This window comes from Carya illinoinensis, chromosome 13, assembly GCF_018687715.1.
Source record: "Carya illinoinensis cultivar Pawnee chromosome 13, C.illinoinensisPawnee_v1, whole genome shotgun sequence".
Taxonomy (NCBI): Eukaryota; Viridiplantae; Streptophyta; class Magnoliopsida; order Fagales; family Juglandaceae; genus Carya; species Carya illinoinensis.
Genome location: NC_056764.1, coordinates 9,811,953 through 9,822,670, shown reverse-complemented (window position 1 = coordinate 9,822,670; position 10,718 = coordinate 9,811,953). Strand labels below are relative to the sequence as shown.

Genomic DNA, 10,718 nt, shown 5'->3' with positions numbered 1-10,718 from the left:
GACTCCAGCAAGATTGAGGTTCCTAAGTAGCGCAATGCTATGTTAATCCGTCAGCACTCAGCAGGGCATCAGTAAGAACCTTTGCTGGGTGGGCGGTGACCCAGTCCCACACGATATCAATCCGATGAAGCTCCTACTAGGTCATTAGTGACCTCACGAGCCCTTCCTCTTGCACAACCCCCCAGTTAGCATGAACGAGGAAGTCTTGTCAGGCAACCTGCCCATGAGCATACTTCCACCAGTCACCCGATGCAAAAAAGAAATGCTTGAACCACGAAGACCACTTATCATACTTCCGTTCTAGGTTAGCTAATGCCTGGACAGAACAAAAATTGCAAGTATTGCCGCTCCTCTTCAAGACATAGTAGGAAAGGGAGAACTCTCAACTGGTAACATATGTCCAGACCTCCCTTGCCTCTTCTAGGGCTCCTTTCCAGATAACACAACAGCTCATGAGAATCCTCCAAGAGTTAGGATGGAGCTGGGCCAGAGCCATGCTAGCCATGTCGAGCAGATCGCGAACTGGGCAGCAGAACGGCAGCTGCAGGTCAACTAAAAACATGTCAGAGAACAACATAACTTTGTAAGCATGTCCAACTCTCTCGTTTGGTCACGAAACCTTGAGAATTGCACCCCTCGACAGGTCGTACTCTCGCCTCAGCACGTCCAACTCGGCAAGAGTCATTATCTACCACCATTGGGAACCCACGTACCTCTGGACCTTTGTTGGTGTCTCTGCGAGCCCTGCTTCACCGAGGTGGGGGAAGGACTTGGGGTTCTAGTGGGTTTAGGGCCATTGGAACCTTTCGGGGCCATGCGAGAAGGATTCTTAAAGGCCATTGAAGAGAAGGAATGAAAGAAATGGATGTAGGAGACATCAATAAAGAAAGACTTCTACGAACACAGAATAAAATGTGGGAAGGTAGCATAATATTGTCCCCCCCCCCTACCAAGGTATTATATACGCACTAGAAGGGACGATTCGAATTTTGGGATTGCAAAAGCCCTCATGCCACATTAAAATGGTGAATCTAGAGCACAAGGAGAGGACATGATAGGAGCCACCTCAGACCATCAATGCAGATAGGACAGAATGTGCGCCATCAAGTACTTGCAGGAAACCGTCAGAACATGCCATTACAATGAGAGTGGGAACTGTCGCACTGCATCAACAATAAACAAAAACCAATAGTGACAGAACATAATAGTAATGTTGAAGGATAAGAGTGACGAAGATTTATCAAGTGAAAGAGCGAGAAAATGAGAGTTTGAAGAAATTCTCACCAAATTGGTTCAATAGGAATTGGCGGGATAACTGTTCGGAAGATTTTTCCCTGGGGCCTTAGGCCCACACCAGGTGTTAGAGGGGATTTTTCTAAACGCCTGAGGGCCAGTTTCTGAAAGCCCATACCCACTGAGTCACTAAATGGCCTGATTGGGAGACCTCGACCCATATAAGCAAGGCCCAAGTTCCGGGTTGGGGGATGGGTCACTGCCCCGGGGTATGGGAGGCTACCTTGACAAAAAGGGGAGGGAACACGTCATCTCAATGGGACTACACTTTAAAGCAATACCAGAAGATCACACTGCATTAAATGCACCCACCAGAGGATCACACTGAATTAATTACCTTACTTAAAGGGTCACGCCGCATTAAATGAGGCTTGGCGAAAGAGGCTCCAGGAAGACACTCCTCCATCAGCCACAAGGCATGGGCCTCTGACCCTAAACACAAGTATAAAAACAACCCTTAGACACCTAAATGAAGGTTAGTCTTTCTAGACTCTGCTTACTACAACTACCCTTGAACTCTCTACTTTAAACATTACTAACTTAGGTATCGGAGGTTTCCCCCTCCCCTACAATTTCGGAGTTATTACCTTTTGTGTTTGTAGGCCTAGACTTGAAGACCAGAGTTGCCGAGGGCCTGGCCCAATAGCTTACAAAACACGACGTCAACAAGTCAATTACTGCTAAAAACGATATAATTCAAAATAAGTGGAAAATTCATGAAAACATGCAAATAAGAGACATAAATATATATATATATATATATATATATATTAAAATCAACATTGCTTTATCTGTTCCTCCATGCATCAATATAAAAGATATTCCTAAATGAAGGGTTATGACCTATAAATAGTATTTTATACAGATAAAATGATGGCACAATATGCCCTATATAGACGTAGAGAGCGTCTGCTTTCTATGAATCAAAGCTAAAGGCTAGCCACTAAGTCCATCTAATCAAGGTTGTACATGCCTAAGCACTACGGCAACCCTAAACAGATCTCAAGCTTTGTAAATTAATATTTAAAACCCAAAGGAACTGAGAAAGAAATACTAAAAGATGAATCACATCCAACTAAAAATAATATGATATTTAAAAATATAAAATACAAATAATATATCTTGGAGGAACAAACATGGAGTAGAGAGGAGGAAGCAAGGAGGAGAGGAGAAAGAGTAGAGGAGGAGGCAGCAAAAACAAAGAGTGGGGAAGAGGATGATGGGGAATAATGAAGGATAGGATGGGAGGCAGAAGATTAGATAGGGGAAGAGAGGAGCAGATGAGGAAAGGAAGGGAAGAAGAAGAGTGGAGGAGGGAGAAATATTGAAGAGATGAGGAGGGAAATAAGAGGAAACGAGGAGAGGAAGAAGAATGGAGGTGGAGAAGGAAGCAACAAGGAATAGCGGAGGAGAGAGGAAGAATGGAGTATGGAAGAGAGCTAGAAGAAAGGAGGAGAGGATGAGAGGTAAGAGTGGAGGAGAGGATGAGAGGAAGAAGAGTTGACTAAGGAAGAGAGGAGGAGATGATGAGAAAAGAAAGAGTAGAGGAAGAGTGGAGGAGGGGAGGAAGATTGTGTAAGAGGAGAGCAGGAAGAGTGAACGAAATAACGAGAAGAAGAGGACGATAAGGAATGAAGTGGAGAGGAAGGAAAAAACAAGTAATAAAAAAAATATAGGAAATCTTATGCTACAATATTACTTTTAGCAGTAATTGATTGTTAAAAAAAATACTCATAATATGCATTTCAAATAAAATATCTCAAAGAGCACAGAATAGATCAATAAAAAAAATCTAAATACGTTTACCTGACTCTATAAAATACATGAATATAGCAAGTATCTTCCGTCTTCAATACTTAAAAATTTTGTTACCGCATTGCTAAAATCGTATTAACCGGTATGAAAAACCTACACTATTTGACAATCCTAAAGAACTACAAATATTGCAACTAATGGAAGAGTATGATTCATTTATAAGGAAATATAAACACCTAAAGTTAATGAAGAAGGTTGTCACGTTTGAATGACCCCATTATCAAGTTAATATAATTCAAAATAAATGGAAAGTTCACAAAAACATGCAAATAAGAGACATATATAAATATATATATATATATATATATATAAATATATATCTAAAGTAACATTGCTTCATCCCTTCCTCCTTGCATCAATATGAAAGATATTCCTAAATGAAGGGCTATGACCTATAAATAGTATTTTATACAAATAAAATGAAGAGCACAAAATACCTTCTGTAGAACCAGAGAGCATCTGCATTCTATGGATCAAAGCTAAAGGCTAGCCATTAAGACTGTCTAATCAAGGTTGTACATGCCTAAGCCCTAGGGCGTCCTTAAAAAAATATCAAGCTTTGTAAATTAAAATTCAAAAACCAAAAGAATTGAGAAAGAAATACCGAAAGACGAATAACATCCAACCAAAACTAATATAATATTTAAAAATACAAATAATAAATCTTGGAGGAACAAATGTAGAGTAGAGAGGTGGTGAGAAGGAGGAAGCAAGGAGGGGAGGAGGAAGAGTGGAGGGAGGAAGAAATGTGTAAGAGAGAAGGAGGATAGGAGTTGAGGAAGAGTAGAGGGGAAGAAGAGAGGAGGAAGAGTAAAAGAATGGAGGAGAGAAAGATAGGCGGAAGAGTGGAATGTGGAATGGCGGATAGGAGGAAGAGTGAAGGGAATAAGAAAGGAGATGAGGAAGAGTGAAGGGAGGAAGAAAGGTGGAAGAGAGGAGGAGAGGAAGAAGAGTAGAGTAAGAGGAGGAAGCAAAAAGGAAGAGTGGAGGAGAGGAAGAGAAGAGGGAGGAAGAGAGGAGGAAGAGAGGAGAAGAGGATGTGGGGTACTAGTGGAGGAGACAATGGGAGGTGGAAGAGTGGATAGAGGAAGAGATGAGGAGATAAGGAAAGAAAGAGAAGATGAAGAGTGGAGGAGGGATAATGATGGAAGAAATGAGGAGAGAATGAGAACGAAAGGAGGAGAGGAAGAAGAATCAAGGTGGAGGAGGAATCGACAAGGAATAGTGGAGGAGAGAGGAAGAGTGGAGTGAGGAAGAGAGCTAGAAGAAAGGAGGAGAGGATGAGGGGAAAAAGTGGAGGAAAGGATGAGAGGAGAAAGAGTAGATAGAGGAATAGAGGATGAGATGAGGAAAGGAAAAGTGGAGAAGATGAGGAAGAATGGAGAAGGAGGAGGAAGGGAGGAGAGTAGGAAGAGTGAATGACAAGGAATAGCAGGGGAGAGGAAGATTGCAGGGAGGAAAAGAGCTGTAAGAGAGGAGGAAAGGATAAGGGGGAATAGTGGAGGAGAGGATGAGGAATATTTGAACGAGGAAGAGAGGAGGAGGAGATAAGAAAAGAAAAAGAAGAGGAAGAGTGGAGGAAGGGAGGAAGAGTGGATAAGAAGGAGGAAGCGAGGATAGTAGGAAGATTAAAGTAAGTTTTCATGAAATATTAAACCCTAGAGTTAATGAAGAAGGTTGTCACGTTTGTACGACCCCATTATCAAGACAATATAATTCAAAATAAATGGGAAGTTCATGAAAACATGCAAATAAGAGACATAAATATATATATTTATCTAAATCAACATTGCTTCATCCCTTCCTCCTTGCATTAATATGAAAGATATTCTAGATTGAAGGGCTATGACCCATAAATAGTATTTTCTACAAGAAAAAGTATTGGCATCAGCCAAACAACACACCTTACGTGGCTAAGCAGATTGACCAATTTCTCCCTAAGGCCCCAAGACCCTAAAGCCCCCCACTCCCAAAAATGGCAAACTACCGGGGCTATGTGTGCTGCGATGGAGAGGAAGGAGGGGGTTGTCGTGACTTAGGTTTTCCGGTGGGGGTTGTTGGGAGGTCATGGGGCTCGATAGTGGTGGCTGGGTTGGCGTACGGTGGTGGCATGATGGCGAGAAAGGGGGAGACCTATTTCGGGTTGTGAGCTATGATGGAGAGGGAGGAGAGAGTGGTCATGACTTGGGTTCGTCGATGGGGGTTGCTGGGAGTTAGTGGGGCTCGGTGGTGGTGGCTGGGCTGGCATACAATGACGGCATTATGGCTAAATTCTTGTAAGACCCATTTCAGGAGAGGAGAGGGGGCTGCCGTGGACGCTTGAAGGTGACTGGAGGGTCACTGGTGTGAGGGAGAGCCGGTGAGGTGGTCGGTGGCGCTACTGGGTGGTCGACAATGGCGGACAGAGGCTGAACGTGATGCGCATTGCTTGGTTGGGCTCTATGGTGGTGGTTGGGAGGGACGAGTACGCGATGTGTCGAGGGAGGAGTACACGATGCAGTTGATTCCACTAGTACCGACGGTGGGGCTAGAGGTTGACGATGGCGGCAATAGCAACGGTAAAAGGGGGGAAACTGTGTAGGAGAACCCATTCGGGTTAAGAGAGGGGGCTGTGCGTGGGGGCTACCGTGGAGGCTTGAAGTTGGCCGGCGTGAGGGGGAGTTTATGGTGGTGGCAGGTGACTGCAGGTGGCACACGGCGGGGTTGGGTGAGTTGAGAGAGGGAATAGGGAATCGGGTAAAGGGGAGGGGATGCATGTCGGTTTTGTATTAAAAAAAAAATTACACGTAAGGTGTGCTATAAATCAACCATGAACAGTTGCTGATTTGTAGCAAAACACTTTATACAAACAAAATGATGAGCACAAAATGCCTTCTATAGACCCAAAAAGCATCGGCATTCTATGGAAAAAGCTAAAGGCTACCCACTAAGTCTATCTAATCAATGTTGTACATGCCTAAGCCCTAAGGCGTCCCTAAACAAATCTCAAGCTTTGTAAATTAAAATTCAAAAACCAAGATATTTGAGAGAGAAATACTGAAAGAGGAATCACATCCAACCAAAACTAATATAATATTGAAATATACAAAATACAAATAATATATCTTGGAGGAACAAACGAGGAGTAGGGAGGAGGAGAGGAGAGGAAGTAGGGAGGGAAGGAGGAAGCCAAAAGAAAAAGTGGAAGAGAGGAAGAGTGGAGGGAGGAAGAAAGGTGTAATAAAGGAGGAGGATAGGAATTGAGGAAGAGTAGTGGGGATGAAGAGAGAACAAATAATAGAAGAGTAGAGGAGAGAAAGATAGGCAGAAGAGTGGGGACAGTGGAATAGCGGATAGGAGGAAGAGTTGAGGGAATAATAGAGGAGGAGAGGACGAGGAGGAAAGGAGAAGATGAAGAAGAGTAGAGTAGGAGGAGGAAGCGAAAAGGAAGAGTGGAGGAGAGGAAAAGCAGAGGGAGGAAGAGAGGAGAAGAGGATTAGGGGTGATAGTGGAGGAGAGAATGGGAGGTGGAAGAGTGGATAGAGGAACAAAGGAAGAGATGAGGAAATGTAGAGAAGAGGAAGAGTGGAGGGGGGAGAAAGATGGAAGAGATGAGGAGAGAATGAAGAGGAAATGTGGAGAGAAAGAAGAATGGAGGTGGAGGAGGAAGCAACATGGAATAGCGGAGGATGGAGGAAGAGTGGAGGGAGGAAGAGAGCTAGATGAAAGGAGGAGAGGATGAGGGTGAAGAGTGGAGGAGAGGATGAGATGAGGAAGAGAGGAAGAGATGAGTAAAGGAAGAGTAGAGAAAGAGTTGAGGAGAGGAGGAAGAGTGGAGAAGGAGGAGGAGGCAATGAGAGTAGGAAGAGTGAACGAAAGGATGACAAGAGGAGGAGGGTAAGGAATGGAGTTGGTGAAGAGGAGGGAAAAAACAAGTAATAAAAAAAATGTAGGAAAATTTATGCTATGATATTACTTTTAGCAGTAACTGATTGTTAAAAAAAAAACCCCATAATATGCATTATAAATAAAATATCTCAAAGAACACAAACTAGATCAATAAAAAAATCTAAATATGTTTACCTGACTCTATAAAATACACGAATATAGCAAGTATCTTCCATCTTCAGTCCTTAAAAAGTTTGTTGCTACATTGCTAAAACCGTATCAATTGGAATGGGAAAACTTGCACTATTTGACAATCCTAGAGAACTACAAATATTGCAACAAATAAAAGAGTATGTTTCATCTACAAGGAAATATAAAAACCTAGAGTAAATGAAGGATGTCACACTTAAACTACCCCAATATCAAGACAATATAATTCAAAATAATCGGAAAGTTCATGAAAACTTGCAAATAAGAGACATAAATATAAGTACCTAAAACAACATTGCTTCATCCCTTTCTCCAAGCATTAATATGAAAGATATTCCTGAATGAAGGGCTATGACCTATAAATAGTATTTTATACAAACAAAATGAGGAGCATAAAATGCCTTCTATAGACCCAAAAAGCGTCTTCGTTCTCGGGATCATAACTGAAGGCTAGCCACTAAATCTATCTAATCAAGGTTATACATGCCTAAGCCCTAAGGCATCCCAACACAAATCACAAGCTTTGTAAATGAAAATTCAAAAACCAAAAGAATTGAGAAAGAAATACTGAGAGATGAATCACATCAAACCAAAAATAATATAATATTTAAAAATACAAAATACAAATAATATATACTGGAAAAACAAACGTGGAGTAGATAGGAGGAAAGGAGGAGGAAGCAAGGAGGTGAGGAGGAAGAGTGGAGGAGAGGAAAAGTGGAGAGAGGAAGAAAGGTGTAAGAGAGGAGCATGAGAGGAGTTGAAGAATAGTAGAGGGGAAGAAGATGGGAGGAAGAGTAGAAGAGTGGACGAGAGAGAGAGGCAGAAGAGTGGACAGTGGAATAGCAGATAGGACAAAGAGTAGAGGGAATAAGAGAGGTGTAGAGGAGGAAGAGTAGAGGGAGGAAGAAAGGTGGAAAATATGAGGAGAGGATGAGGAGGGATGGGGGAGAGGAAGGAGAGTAGAGGAAGAGGAAGCGAAAACGAAGAGTAGAGGAGCGGAAGAGCGGAGGGAGGAGAAGAGTTGGAAGAAAGGAGAAGAGGATGAGGGGTAATAGTGGAAGAGTGTATAAAGGAAGAGAGGAGCTGAGGAAAGGAAGAGAAGAGAAAGAGTGGAGGAGGGGAGGAAGAGTGGCAGAGGGAGAATGATGGAAGAGATGAGGAGAGAATGAGGAGGAAAAGAGGAGAGGAAGAAGAATGGAGGCGGATGAGGAAACAACAAGGAATAGTGGAGGAGAGAGGAAGAGTGGAGGGAGAAAGAGAGCTAGAAGAGAAGAAGAGAGGATGAGGGGGAAGAGTGGAGGAGAGGATGGGAGGAGGAAGAGTAGACAGAGGAAGAGAGGAGGATATGAGTAAAGAAATAGTAGAGGAAGAGTGGATGAGAGAAGGAAGAGTGGAGAAGGAGGAAGAAGCGATGAGAGTAGGAAGAGTGAACGGAAGGACGAGAAGAGGAAGAAGAGAAGGATGGAGTAAGTGGAGAGGAGGGAAAAAACAAAAAAAACAAGTAATAAAAAAATGTAGAAAATCTTTAGCTATGATATTACTTTTAGGAGTAACTAACTATTGAAAAAAAATTACTCATAACATGCATTGCAAACATTATGTCTCAAAGAGCACAAAACAGATCAATAAAAAAAAAAATCTAAATACGTTCACTTGGTGCTATAAAATACATGAATATAGCAAGTATCTTCCGTCTTCAATCCTTAAAAAGTTTATTGCTGCATTGCTGAAACAGTATCAATTGGTATGGAAAACCTGCACTATTTGACAATCCTAAAGAACTACAAATATTGCAACTAATGGAAGAGTATGATTCATCTATAAGAAAATATAAAAACCTAGAGTTAATGAAGGATGTCACATTGGAACGACCCCATTATCAAGACAATATAATTCAAAATAAATGTAAAGTTCATGAAAACATGCAAGTAAGAGACATAATTATATGTATCTAAATCAACATTGCTTCACCCATTCCTCCATGCATCAACATGAAAGATATTCTTGAATGAAGTGCTATGACCTCTAAATAGTATTTTATACAAACAAAATGATGAGCACAAAATGCCTTCTATAGACCCAGAGAGCGTTTGCCTTTTAGGGGTCAAAGTTGAAGGCTAGCCACTAAGTCTATCTAATCAAGGTTGTACATGCATAAGCCCTAAGGTGTCCCTAAACAAATCTCAAGCTCTGTAAATTAAAATTCAAAACCCAAATACTGAAAGACGAATCACATCCAACCAAAAATAATATAATAATTAAAAATATAAACTACAAATAATATATCTTGGAGGAACAAACATAGAGTAGAGAGGAGGAGAGGAGAAGCAAGCAAGGAGGAATGGAGGAAGAGTGGAAAAAGAGGAGGAAGAGAAAATGAAGAGTGGAGGAAAGGAAGAGTAGAGGGTGGAAGAGAGCTGGAAGAGATGAGAACATGATAAAGGGGAATAGTGGAGGAGAGGATGGGAGGCAGAAGAGTGAATAGAAGAAGAGAGGAGCAGATGAGGAAAGGAAGAGAAGAGGAAGAGTGCAGGAGAGGTGGAAGAGTGGAATAGGGAGAAAGATGGAAGAGATGAGGAGAGAATGAGGAGGAAATGAGGAGAGGAAGAAGACTGGAGGCAGAGTAGGAAGCGACAAGGAATAGCGGAGGAGAGAGGAATAATGGAGTAAGGAAGAGAGCTAGAAGAAAGGATGAAATGATGAGGGGAAAGAGTAGAGGAGAGGATAAGAGGAGGAAGAGTAAACAGAGGAAGAGAGGAGGAGAAGAGGAAATGAAGACTGGAGGGGAGGAGGAAGAATAGAGAAGGAGGAAGCGATGAGAATAGGAAGAGTGAACGAAAGGACGAGAAGAGGAGGGAAAAAACAAGTAATAAAAAAAAAATGTAGGAAAACTTATGCTATGATATTACTTTTAGCAGTAACTGATTGTTAAAAAAAAAAATCATAATATGCATTGCAAATAAAATGTCTCAAAGAACACAAAACATATCAATAAAAAAAAAAATCTAAATACATTTACCTAACTCTATAATATACATGAATATAGCAAGTATCTTCCGTCTTCAATCCTTAAAATGTTTGTTGCTAAATTGCTAAAACCATATCGACTGGTATGGAAAACCTGCACTATTTGACAATCACAAAGAACTACAAATATTGCAACTAATGGAAGAGTATGATTCATCTACAAGGAAATATAAAAAGCTAGAGTTAATGAAGGATGTCACGTTTGAACAACCCCATTATCAAGACAATATAATTCAAAATAAATGGAAAGTTCATGAAAACATACAGAAAAGATACATAATATATGTATCTAAATCAACATTGCTTCATGCCTTCCTCCGTGCATCAATATGAAAGATATTCCTATATGAAGGACTATGACCTATAAATAGTATTTTATACAAAAAAAATGCCTTATATCAACCTAGAGAGCATCTGCCTTCTATGGATCAAAGCTGAAGGTTAGCCACTAAGTCTATCTAATCAAGGTTGTACATGCCTAAGCACTAAGGCGTCTCTAATCA

At 41.3% G+C, this 10,718-nt stretch overlaps 1 protein-coding gene across 1 annotated transcript; it reads left to right on the top strand.

Moving 5' to 3' along the window:
- Positions 1–4,005: 4,005 nt before the first annotated feature.
- Positions 4,006–4,359, top strand: LOC122290935 (cyclic nucleotide-gated cation channel beta-1-like). Its single transcript, XM_043098600.1, has one exon. It carries the CDS (start codon positions 4,006–4,008, stop codon positions 4,357–4,359), a length of 354 nt encoding a protein of 117 aa, XP_042954534.1.
- The last annotated feature ends 6,359 nt before the right edge of the window (positions 4,360–10,718 follow it).